The sequence below is a fragment of the Cyprinus carpio genome, chromosome A13 (genome assembly GCF_018340385.1).
Source record: "Cyprinus carpio isolate SPL01 chromosome A13, ASM1834038v1, whole genome shotgun sequence".
Taxonomy (NCBI): Eukaryota; Metazoa; Chordata; class Actinopteri; order Cypriniformes; family Cyprinidae; genus Cyprinus; species Cyprinus carpio.
In genome coordinates this window covers 12,307,332-12,319,423 of record NC_056584.1, presented here as the reverse complement: position 1 = coordinate 12,319,423, position 12,092 = coordinate 12,307,332, and the positions used below count along the sequence as shown (strand labels likewise).

At 45.6% G+C, this 12,092-nt stretch overlaps 2 protein-coding genes across 3 annotated transcripts in view; both read left to right on the top strand.

Moving 5' to 3' along the window:
- The window catches only part of LOC109059608 (GDNF family receptor alpha-1-like), a 76,715-nt gene extending 69,636 nt beyond the window's left edge, over positions 1-7,079 (top strand). For both annotated transcript variants that reach the window (XM_042768825.1, XM_042768826.1), the window contains 2 exons: positions 3,787-3,830; positions 4,695-7,079. In XM_042768825.1, the coding sequence (XP_042624759.1) occupies positions 3,787-3,830; positions 4,695-4,842 (192 nt within the window). In that variant the 3' untranslated portion in view covers positions 4,843-7,079. The remainder of the gene's footprint in view (positions 1-3,786; positions 3,831-4,694) is intronic.
- Positions 7,080-9,027: 1,948 nt separating this feature from the next.
- On the top strand, positions 9,028-11,177 carry LOC122147153. The gene is made up of 3 exons (XM_042768305.1): positions 9,028-9,129; positions 9,331-9,745; positions 9,866-11,177. The coding sequence occupies exons 1-3, from the start codon at positions 9,028-9,030 to the stop codon at positions 10,612-10,614; spliced, it is 1,266 nt and encodes a 421-aa protein (XP_042624239.1). The 3' UTR covers positions 10,615-11,177.
- The last annotated feature ends 915 nt before the right edge of the window (positions 11,178-12,092 follow it).

Here is a 12,092-nt window from a genome sequence, read left to right as displayed (position 1 = left end):
AACAGCAACTTCTTCCAACAACCCAACAACAGTTTGGTGAAGAACAATACATTTTCCAGCATGATGGAGCACCGGGGCATAAGGCAAAAGTGATAACTAAGTGGCTCGGGGACCAGAATGTTGAAATTTTGGGTCCATGGCCTGGAAACTCCCCAGATCTTAATCCCCATTGAGAACTTGTGGTCAATCCTCAAGAGGCAGGTGGACAAACAAAACCCCACTAATTCTGACAAACTCCAAGAAGTTATTATGAAAGAATGGGTTGCTATCAGTCAGGATTTGGCCCAGAAGTTGATTGAGAGCAAGCCCAGTCGAATTGCAGAGGTCCTGAAAAAGAAGGGCCAACACTGCAAATACTGACTCTTTGCATAAATGTCATGTAATTGTCGATAAAAGTCTTTGAAAAGTATGAAGTGCTTGTAATTATATTTCAGTACATCACAGAAACAACTGAAACAAAGATCTAAAAGCAGTTTAGCAGCAAACTTTTTGAAAACTAATATTTTATGTAATTCTCAAAACTTTTGGCCACGACTGTACAGATCTCCTTTATTAACCTTTGCCATCTCACATTCTTTGGACCACTGTTCTTCATCTTTCATACTGTCATCATACATTGTGATATTCCATCAAACTCATCTCCTGAGCCTTCCTCAACAGCCTGTATTTTTGTTTGATCCCCTTCCTCAATATCATTCACATTTTTAATTTGGTCAGTAATATAAATCGGATGCATGTCAAAAGCAGAACTACTGTACATTCAGCTTCCTCATCAATGTTTACATTGCCAACCCTTTCACTCACCTCATCTGACGCATCTACTTCTTTTGATGACATTTCAGCCTGCTCTTCTACTCTTTTTCCATGCTGTATTACTGTAACCTCCATTCTCTTGTTACTAGCATTAGATCCATTTTGAGTTATATCAGCGGCTGACTGTTGTTGATCGTCACTCACATCTTTATGTGGACAGGAGAACTGTTTGTGTCCTAGCTCGCCACAGTCAAAACACTTAAGGTTATCTTTGCTTGCGTATACCATATAAGAATTATCTCCATGATTGACGTGGAAAGAAATCTCTAAAGTGTGTTCAGGTGAAGTCAAAAACATAAACACTTGTCATCGAAACGAAAGTACATGTTTAAGACCAGTGTTTTTGCATCCTAATTGGACTTGCAATTTTTCCATATCGCACCGATTCTTTAACTATGGCATCAGTTGAGACAAAAGGAAGAACATTAGAAATTGTTATTTTTGTTGCAGGTGCAGCTAATGGAGTCATGGGCACAAACGTTTCTCTCACCCATAAACCACTCTCAGTTAACTGATTAATTAACTGCTTCGTTTTCAGAAACACAACAATCGCCTTATTCATTCCTGAAACTGATATAATATTGTTGAATCCAATTTGTTCTCCGACTATGACAAGTACCTCTTCCATGCTTACACCGGGTTCTGGCACACACCTGCACCTATTACGCCGATTCAGGTGTGGCATGTCTTGAACAGAGTCAGCCATGTCAGCCAACAACAAAAAAAAGCTGCGGTCAAATCTACACAATGCGGCTCTAGTCTGAAATCATATCACCAAAGAAAGGGGGAAAATAAAAATAAAAGAAAGATAAACAGCACCAAGTTTTTAAACCCACTTTCACCAACACGCTCCACTCTCACACATACACACTACCAGCATGCACCTCTCAGAGAGAGAGAGAGAGAGAGAGAGAGAGAGAGAGAGAGAGAGAGAGAGAGAGAGAGACAACCTTGGGAGAAACCAAGCTCATTTGGTGGAGAGACAGTTCTTCTCTGGCCTAAATTAACTTATTTGTGTAATTAGACTTTTGACTGAACACCTTATAAGTACAGCATTCCTGTAGCTTAAACAGTAGAGCATGTGTTAGCTATGGCAAGGTTATGGATTCAATTCCCACGAAATTTATGAACTGAATAAATGTATACATTGAACGCAATGCAACTCGCTTTGGATATGAGTGTCTGCCAAATGCATCAATGTAAATGTACTGAGATACAGCCCTTGTGACAATCTCAATCTGACAAGCCCCACACACCCTTTTACAGACAATTTACAATGACTGTTAGAGTTGGCCATATACAGCATGTCTTTTAATTAAAAATAAGGCTAATATATATTCACAGACATTAGGGCATGCACACACATACAGTACATCCACACCTATACACTCCAACAGAGAGCAGCGCAGCAGCAGGAGAAAGTTGCTTTGAGAGTGAAGTTAATGAGTTTACATGTTTTTGTATTAGGCTCACTGCTAAACGTAGTCCTCTGAGGGGGAGCACCTGTCAATGTGAAAATGAGGAGAAGAACAGAGACGAGAAGTATGGACTCATGGGATATGTCTGTCAGTCTTTCTTCATCGGTTACAAATGATCACAGCATACGCAGCTGACCTCCAGGAAAACTAGCGAGATGACTCCTGCATATAAAGGCCGTATTAATGTAGCCTCTGTTGCATATAGAACTGCTTTTCTCTCACTCTGATTTAGAACTGAGATGTTTACAGCCAGCCATACTGTTTGCATCCCCCTTTAGTTACATAGTAGAAAGGGTTTTTGCCTTAGTATGTTTTTGTGTGAGTAAAATGACAGAGCCAGATGTGCACTACTGCCCTCAAAAAGAGACATGGTAATACCTCATCTTATGTAAAAGCATGTCAAAATGCAAGTATTGGGCATATCTGCTAAATGATAGAACGCTCTGCATTAGCCATATGAGAACGATCTCTGAGTTCAGTGTGAACTCATGTTCTAAATATATAATAAAAGTGAGAAACTCTCTGCTTAGTATGCTGTCAAGTGATTCAGTGGAATTAAGGGCCAATTTCATGAGGTTTGTTCCTTTTTTTTTTTGCACTATAAAAGTGCCACATATTGCACTTCAGGACCATTTTTGCTTCAATGTAATTAAAACACACTACTTGATGTGTACAGAGAACAATTATACAACTTTTTATTTATTTATTTATTTTTGTGCCTGAAAACAATACTTTTTACGATTTTGTTGGTTTATTTCTTCAATTCTTCAAAGGGTCCTAGGACTGCTCTGGGAGAAATTAATCATTCATATTGAACCTCAAATCCTCTTTTTGCTGGTCTGTAGATGTGGTTGTTTATAATGTTTCATGCTGGCCAAGGCATTGCTTTATCATGCTGGGCTCTGGCTTAGATTCAAGTAGGCTAGTTTCAGGAGGATACCGAACTGCCAACACACAGGAATCCATTCATTATATTGTCACCAGGTCTCCTATATCACCACTGCTTCTCACTTTCTTAGACACACAAACCTATACAACAAGTACACACACATAAGGAGGTGAAATCCATACTAAATTTTATGCTACTGGAAACTTTGAACTGCTAAAATTTGAACATCGATTGTGAGGAATATAAGGTGGCCTCAAACTGAGAATCCTGCAGTAACCTAACTGCTATGATTAATATAATTAATTTTAATATCAGCTTGAATGCACATTTAACTCTTATATTGACACTATCTGACAAGAAAATCACTATAGATTTTAAACTTTTCAATATCGTTATAAAGCACACTACTAATACAATGCAATTTATGGCTATAATAATGCAGCTACAGTATAAACGGCAGTATGAGCATTTTGCTATTGATTATCCAGTGTGGATCATCCTGCAGCATTGTTGTAAAATGTTGTTTGATAAGGGTTTTCTCACTCCAATATGTTATTTCATTTTTTTATCCAGTTAATTTAATAGATCTTTATTTTTCCTTTCTAGGCTCAGATGCTGAAGACAAACAACACAATAGATGTGTTATGTGTGGTAAGTATGCTAACATACTTCATTTTATGTCAGAATAAAACTGATAACACATCCCAAACAGTCATATCTCCGATATATATCGAGTGCTATTGAAAGGATGAATCATAATGAAAGAAAAGGGAAACAAAGCAATAATTATCTCATGTCATGTTGGCTCCTTTCGGAACTCTGACCTGGCACTAGAAGTCCCTTCTCACCCAGTGTGCACATGATCTTTGCATTGGGCAATGGCAAAATGTGAACATTGCTTATCTTCTGCCATTTAAAGTTCACTAAATGTCATTGTACATAATAAAAGCAACATTATATGCTAGAATGACATTTAGTGTTGCCGTGGCAGGTCCAAACAGCCCTAAAGATGAGGACCTCTTTTCAGCAAAAAAAATTCATTTCTGAATCAAAGAGCTTTTCTAATCTCTCAGAAATCTGAACCCATGTTAGGTATAACTCAGTCAGAATGGCATTTTTATTTTTGAATGAACTGGAAGTGTGTGTGTGTGTGTGTGTGTGTGTGTGTGTGTGTGTGTGTGTGTGTGTGTGTGTGTGTGTGTGTGTGTGTGTGTGTGTGTGTGTGTGTGTGTGTGTTTTTGCTGCTTTGTTAGACACTTTTATAGTGTTTTGGGACATTAGCAATTGTTTGCAAAATGAAAGTCCAGTTTTTTAAAAAACACATTATGGTGTACTAAAAGCCTTGAAAAGCTAAGCAGATATGCATACCTTTTAGAAAAGGTTCAAGGTAAAACATCATAATGGAAAAAATGTCAAAATCAAATAGCTGAAATCTCTGACATATCTAACTACCTTTTGGCGCATAAGAATAAATGCTCATCCTCTTTCTTGCCTGTTCACTGTTATGTTTCTCCGGACCCACAGATCAATGACCCAAGTTCCTCCAACGCCATCTCCAGGAACTCCTCCACTCGGGAGACGTCTCTATCAGGCCTTAGCTCTCTGCTGCTGCTCCTGCTGGCTACCTCCTTGTACTACATCTTCACAGTAGCGATGTTGTAATCACCTAAGAACATAAAACATGGACAGTCACAATTTGTACAAAGTCGATCGCTGTTCCTGGTCAATCTGTTGTACTCTGTACTCTCTCTTAGTCCCTCCCTTCCTCTCTCTTGTTGTTCTGTTTTTAAGAGCTTTTGTTGGTGTTGTTAATGCAACGAAACAAAGTGGTCTTGGTGTACTCTGTCTCTTCCCTTCTGATTTTGCATCAGAAGATGAAATGTGAAAGAAATGCGAGAGAACCTCGGAATCATTGCAGCATTGTCATGTGATGTTGTGCTGTCTACACAACCGCTGGTGTTTTAAGGGCCAGAAATCATAAGGACTCCAGTCACAGCATAGAGAGCATAGAATATCATCTGTGCATATGCACACTAGCCATTGCTCACTGGTACACAAACACCCAGCAAAATTGAGACCGAGACACTATAAAACACTGGCCACTGGCCCATCTGTAGGTCAAACAGTCAAACGTATCGAAAGACATTTACAAAACATCTAGTTGTAGAAAGTGAAAGGAGAGTTTAGAGAGATCAAGAGTTTTTTGGATGACCAAATGGACAGTAGCTTGTCTGAAAATACATGAAGGAGCATATTTGACAATTTTACTCTTATTTGTCATGGTGTGTTCGCGTGCGGCTGCATGTGTGAATGCGTAATGTTGTATGTACATCTGTTTGTTTGAATGTGTGGAGGTTGTCAGGGGTTGACTGAATGGATATGTCAATAGAACTGAGGTTTCATAACTCCTGTGTCAACAGTTTACAGGAGAAAAGATGGACTGAGGCCAGTCAACAGCATTGATTCTTGTGTAATCAGACGATGTGTCAAGGTTATATGTTACAATTACATATATAAGTATCTGTAAATTGTACATCACCACTAACCAGACTAAACCAACAGACAACCACATATCTATCAAGTGTATAATGCCTTTCTGATGTTGCTTTAACAGGGATTTTCATAATTCAACCCAAATGAATCATGCAAACTAGTCATGTATGTTATAAACTGTATCCAGTTTTTTGTACTGTATGTCTACACAAAAGTTACTGAAAGAGTCAGTAGCAGTGATCCTGCATCACAATTATTTAAAATCAGTGAGAATTTCAAAAAACATACCCAGAAGTCTTACAGTATATATGTCAGTATGAGGCATGTGCAGTTTAACCACCTCAGCGGTACGTTAAAAGAGTCTATGACATGCTGCTTTGGTTCATGTGGCATTTTGAATAAAAATAATGTATTGTACTCCACATTATTTATGGGACATTTAAAGTGCTACATAAGAAACCACACAAACATATATATACTTCTACATGAACTATGTTTATACAGCCTGCTATATTTGAATTGGGATCTGGTTATACAATATATGATCATATTGGATGAGGATTTATTGCTTTTCTCAGTAACTATATATACAGCATATATTTTTGTTTAGAGATTACAGTACAAATTGAAGACTTGCATCTGTAATTATTTGCTGTCCTGTCCTATATCCCAAATTAAGGAAATGTACAACAGACATTTATTTACTATAACACTATGTTATTGTTTAATGGTAAGCCAAAAAGAAAGGGAAAAAAATATCTTATTTTTATATCTTTTCGCATTGTGAGTTTATTTATTGTCATATTGTCTTTTCTGCTGGTAAGCAGTACAGGAACTTTAAAAGTATGGACATAAAAAAAAAAAAAAACAAGTACGAGTGATGGAAATGCATTAATGGCTTTTGGTTGCAGTTTGTTATGGATTCTATGCAGGCATTTTGTGGTGGTCTGCTGTATTTGGCTTTGGTTGCAAATAGGGGTGCACGATAAATATTGGCCAATAATTAATGCGCATCTCATCAGTAAAGCCGGTTATCTAATCAGCGGTAAATTCCATCAGGTGCGTGATTTCACATAGAGCAGCTGTTACGACACAGAGCCATTGTTAACTGACAAGCTGCGCAAATCCACTGGATTTGGCTTTACTGATGAGATGCGCGTTAATTATCAGGCGATATTTATCGTGTACCCCTAGTTGCAACATAAAGATGTTGTGAATATGCTTTAGATAAGAGCTTGATAGTAAGATCCCCACATTGTAAAAAATATATTTCTCTACAATCCACATCTTATTGCTCCAGAGAATTTACAAATTAAACACAAGATTCTTCCACAATGTCACATTTCTTCTTAGCTTGTGAAAATGTAAAAATTATTCTATGAAAACGATTAAAAATGTTGACTCATTCAGCTTTGTTGTGTTTTGTTTTTACATGGAGAATGTATAAAAAGAATTTAGGCTAAAAAGCCTTAGCAATAATTTTGTTTAAAGAAGGAGATAGCAACAGGTCTGTAAAAGCTGCTTTGAGGGCTGCACAATTAATCGAAATAAAATGGCAATATGGCTTATTGTGATACCAAATCATAAACACAGTGATTTAATTAAGTAAATATTGTGACACGTGTCATGAGCTCTCATCAGCGTCGCCCTGGAAACCGAGCAGTCACACCTGCTCCTGCTCGTCACGGGCTGAGCGGCCACACCTGCGGATCATCAAGAGCTGCCTATTTAAGCACAGCAAACGAACACAGAGGTGAGAGATGTCTCCAGGAGAGCCAACTGATCCTAACTGTCTGTCTTGCTTTCAGAGAGCAGTGTGTGACTGCCAGCCCCACCGCACACGGGAGAGCACAACGGACCCACACCGCCACAGAGCCCAGAGGAAGCTGAGCACCCCGCACCGGACCACCTCATCTCACCACCTTCTGCCACACTATTTATTAATAAAATCTGCTCTTCGGGGAACTCACCTGTACTTACTCGTCGTGTCCTTCTTCACCCCGCCACACTGGTGGAGAATGCGGGCAGGACAGTGAAGAAGACACCGATGACCCCTTCCCACGTGGTGTTTCCCCTGCTGGACTGGTTTGATTGTTTTTTTTTTTGGTTTTTCTTTTGCCACACGCCCTGTTGGCTCACGTGTCTTCTCTGGTTTCCCCAGGTGACGCTCCTCCCCCGGCGATGGAAGAACTCTTGAAGCACTTCACCGAGTTGAGCATCCGCCAGCAACAAATTATGGAGCACATGGCCTCTCGGCAAGGGGAAACCGAACGGGAGCTTGCTGCGCTCCGTATGGCTGCCGGCGCACGTACTCCGCTGCCTGACCCCCGTGTCCAGGCCACGCAGCTGCTGCCGAGGATGACATCCCACGATGACGTTACCACGTACCTCCAGATGTTTGAGACCGTGGCCACCCGGGAGGCGTGGCCCAAGGCGGAGTGGGCCCGGATCATCGCCCCGCTGCTGACGGCAGAGGCCCAACGGGCTTATTTCACGCTTCCCCCAGAGCTCAACGAGTCTTACGAGGAGTTGAAAAAGGAAATCTTGGGCCGGATGGGGCTCTCACCGCTCAGCGCCGCTCAGCTCTTCAATGAATGGGCCTTCGATCCACGACAGCCGGCCCGAGCTCAGGCGGCCAATCTCTCCCGTCTCGCGCAGCACTGGTTACTGGCCGGGGGTCCCAACGCACACCAGGTAGCGGAGCGTGTCGTCATGGATTGCCTCCTGCGGGCCCTTCCCCGCCCGCTACGTCAGGCAGCTGGCATGCGGAACCCAGCGAACGTGGACGAGCTGGTGGAGGCCATCGAGTTGGCGGAGGCCACCCAACACCGGGAGGTTGGGGAGAGAGCGCCGCTGTTTCCCCGAAGGGTGGTCCAGGAGCGGCGCACGCCGGAGGGCACCCAACGACCGGTGAGCAGGCCGCCAGTTCCCGGCCCTCGAGATGAGCCTATGCCCACCGAGGCGCCCCGTTCACCGCTACGACCTTGGCTGGCAGGCTGCGCCGTGCACAAGGAAAACGCGCCGCGGGCGGAGGTTCACCTAAACGGCCGCCCCTTCCTCGCTCTTCTGGACTCCGGCAGCGCGGTCAGCCTCGTGAAGACGGCAGTGTTGCCCCCGCAGCCTGAAGCCAAAACGAAGCTCTTCATCACCTGTGTGCACGGCGACACCAGGGACGTCCCGGCACGACGGGTTACCATCGCTGGGGTCAAGTGAGAGTGGTGGACGGAAAAGAAATCCAACCGGCACCCCACCCCTCACTTTATAGTGAAAAATGGCCTGCTGTACTGTGTCGCACAGCGGAGGGGGGAAGTAAAAGACGCTGCTGGTTTTCCCGCCAGCAAGACAGGAACGGTGATGGAGATAGCCCACGCACACCCCATGGCAGGACACATAGGAGTACAGAACACCGTCCAGCGCCTCTGTGACCGGTTCCACTGGCCGGGCCTAGAGGCCGAAGTCCGGCGGTTCTGCCAAGCCTGCCCAACCTGCCAGCAGACTTCACCACAGACCCCTCCCCCCAGCCCGCTGATACCGCTGCCCATCATTGAGGTGCCCTTCGAGCAGATCGGGATGGACTTAGGGGGGCCGCTGCCGAAGTCCGCCCGGGGGCACGAACACATCCTGGTCATCGTGGATTATGCCACCCGCTACCCTGAGGCCATCCCCCTCCGCAAGGCCACTACCAAAGCCATCGCCCAGGAACTCTTCCTGCTGTGCAGTCGGGTCGGCATCCCATCCCAGATACTGACTGACCAGGGCACCCCGTTCATGATGGCGGACCTCTGCAAACTCCTGAAGGTCCAGCAGCTCCGTACTACGGTGTACCAACCCCAGACAGACGGGCTCATCGAGCGGTTCAACCAGACCCTGAAACAGATGCTGCGCCGAGTGACGGCCGAAGATAAAAGGGACTGGGACAAGATCCTGCCATACGTCCTCTTCGGGGTTCGGGGGTCCCTCAGGCCTCCACCGGCTTCACACCGTTTAAGTTGCTCTTCGGCCGCCAGCCCCGTGGTCTGCTCGACGTTGCCTGAGAGGCCTGGGAACAACCGGCCGTACCACCGTGTAACACGTGCGGGAGATGCGGGAGCGGATCGACCGAGTGATGCCCATCGTCCGGGAGCACATCGTCAAGGCGCAACAGGCCCAGCAGCGACACTATAATCGGGCGGCCCAACCACGGGAGTTCCAGCGAGGAGACCATGTCCTGGTTCTGGTCCCTACGGCCGCCTGCAAGTTCTTGGCCACCTGCAGGGGCCGTACACAGTCACCGAAAAGGTCGGCCCCATTACATACCAAGTGCGGCAGCCCGGAAGACGGAGGAGGGACCAGCTTTATCACATTAACCTCCTGAAGCGCTGGGTCGGAACTGGGCCTCAGCTCTCGGCCTACACCAAAGCGACTCCCGTGGTTGTGGACATGGACCCTCAACTCTCTGCCGCCCAGAAGACCGAGCTGCAGCACCTGGTCAGTCAGTTTCCGGATGTGTTCTCCCCCCAGTCTGGGCGGACCCACGTCATGGAACACGACGTCCGCACGCCACCCGGAACCATCGTCCGGCAGCGGCCCTATCGTGTCCCGGAGGCTCGGAGACACGCCATCGAAGAGGAAGTACAGGAGATGTTGAGGTTAGGGGTAATTGAACCATCTCACAGTCCATGGTCCAGCCCCATCGTCATGGTTCCGAAGCCCGACGGCACCCTCCGCTTCTGTAATGACTTCCGCCGCCTCAACGAAGTCTCCAAGTTCGACTGCTACCCCATGCCCTGCGTCAATGAGCTGTTGGATCGTCTGGGAAGGGCCCGGTTTATATCAACCCTCGACCTCACGAAGGGATACTGGCAAGTCCCCCTCTCGGAACAGGCCAAGCCGAAGACGGCCTTCTCGAAGACGGTGCTCCCTTCGGCCTCCACGGAGCACCGGCCACCTTCCAGAGGCTGATGGACGTCGTCCTCCAGCTGCATCAGGCCTACGCGGTGGCCTACATCGACGACGTGGTAATACACTCGGAGACTTGGGAGGACCACCTGGAGCGGCTGCGGAGGGTGCTACTGGAACTACGCCGGGCTGGCCTGACTGCCAACCCCCGGAAGTGTCACCTGGCCCTCTCGGAAGCAAAGTATCTGGGGTACCAGGTGGGTCGCGGCCTGATCAGACCTCAGTAGAAGAAGGTGGCAGCAATCCTCTCCGTGCCACGGCCCACCTCCAAGACGCAGGTACGGGCCTTTTTGGGGTTGGCAGGATATTACCGCTGCTTTATCCCTAACTTCTCCTCCTTAGCCTCTCCCCTGACAGATCTGACCAGGAAGGGGCAACCGGAGAAGGTCTCGTGGACCCCCGAGACGGAGGCGGCGTTCCACCGGATAAAGGCAGCCCTCACAACGGAGCCGAGTTGTAACATGCCTCTAGAACAGACTTAAGTCAAAATAATCACTAAGTAGGGTGACCATATGACCATATAATCGTGGGGCTGCGCTTGAGAAGGTGAGATCTACAGGGAACGATCAAAGCGATGCAAATAATATGCGCATGTGTTTGTTCGTTTGACTTGAAGCGTCGCTGCTAAAAAAAAAGACAGCAAAGTAGGTGCGAAAGCGATCCGAAAGCATAAGGAGCCATCTGCTCTGCTCTCTAGTCGCACAACGATCGACCTGCAAACAGCCAAAACCTGGATATTTTAGGCAATATAAAAATCCTGGCGGGATGTGTCCCGTATGAACGGCGCATATTGTCACCCTATCACTAAGTAAATATTTCAAACAAAATGTCAATAGACATGGCAAAAAAATAAAATAAAACCCGTGTCCAGGGCTTTTTTTTGCCATGCATTGGTCACAGAGCTCATTGTTGCGGTGCCTCAGGTGCTGAAATATATTTATTGCCCAAGGCTCACACGTACTCCGTCTGCAGTGCGTATACAGTATGTGTGTGCGGTGCAGAAGCAGCAGCGAGAGCACGTTATTGTAACGCGAAAGCACATTAAAATAATGTGCGAGCGCGAATCTATCCGCTCGCACACAGATTTCCTTTGTTTTGTCACAAAACGAGACACGTGTGCTCAGATACAAGCTGCTCTCGTCCGGACTTGGAGAGAGTGCGCGCAATTAAAACGTCTCCTCTCACTCACTCACTCACAACTCTCTCTATGCTCATGCGCTAGATATTCATTCTTTTCGCACCTTTCGATTTCTAACCTTTTCTGTTCACATCTTTTACCGCGTGCATTGTGAACGTTCTGATCCATTAACATGGGCTCAGAAAAAATATGCATCACAGACAGAGCGTGTGAACTTGGAGTTAGGCATATGCCCAGTCTGTCCTGTTCTCTCCCTCCACTTAGTTGCGCTGCATTCTGATTGGATCGGATAGCATACTGCTGGAGGTCGGGACCGCGGAAAATCGTGCTATAAAGCAATTTA

Bases quoted from the DNA above. Each gene is read 5' to 3' on its own strand.
- LOC122147153 (XM_042768305.1), top strand. From the start codon at position 9,028: ATGGAGATAGCCCACGCACACCCCATGGCAGGACACATAGGAGTACAG. The intron at 9,130-9,330 runs GTCCGGCGGTTC...CGCTACCCTGAG, and splicing joins GGCCGGGCCTAGAGGCCGAA to GCCATCCCCCTCCGCAAGGC. The intron at 9,746-9,865 runs GTGCGGGAGATG...CGGGAGTTCCAG, and splicing joins GCCGTACCACCGTGTAACAC to CGAGGAGACCATGTCCTGGT.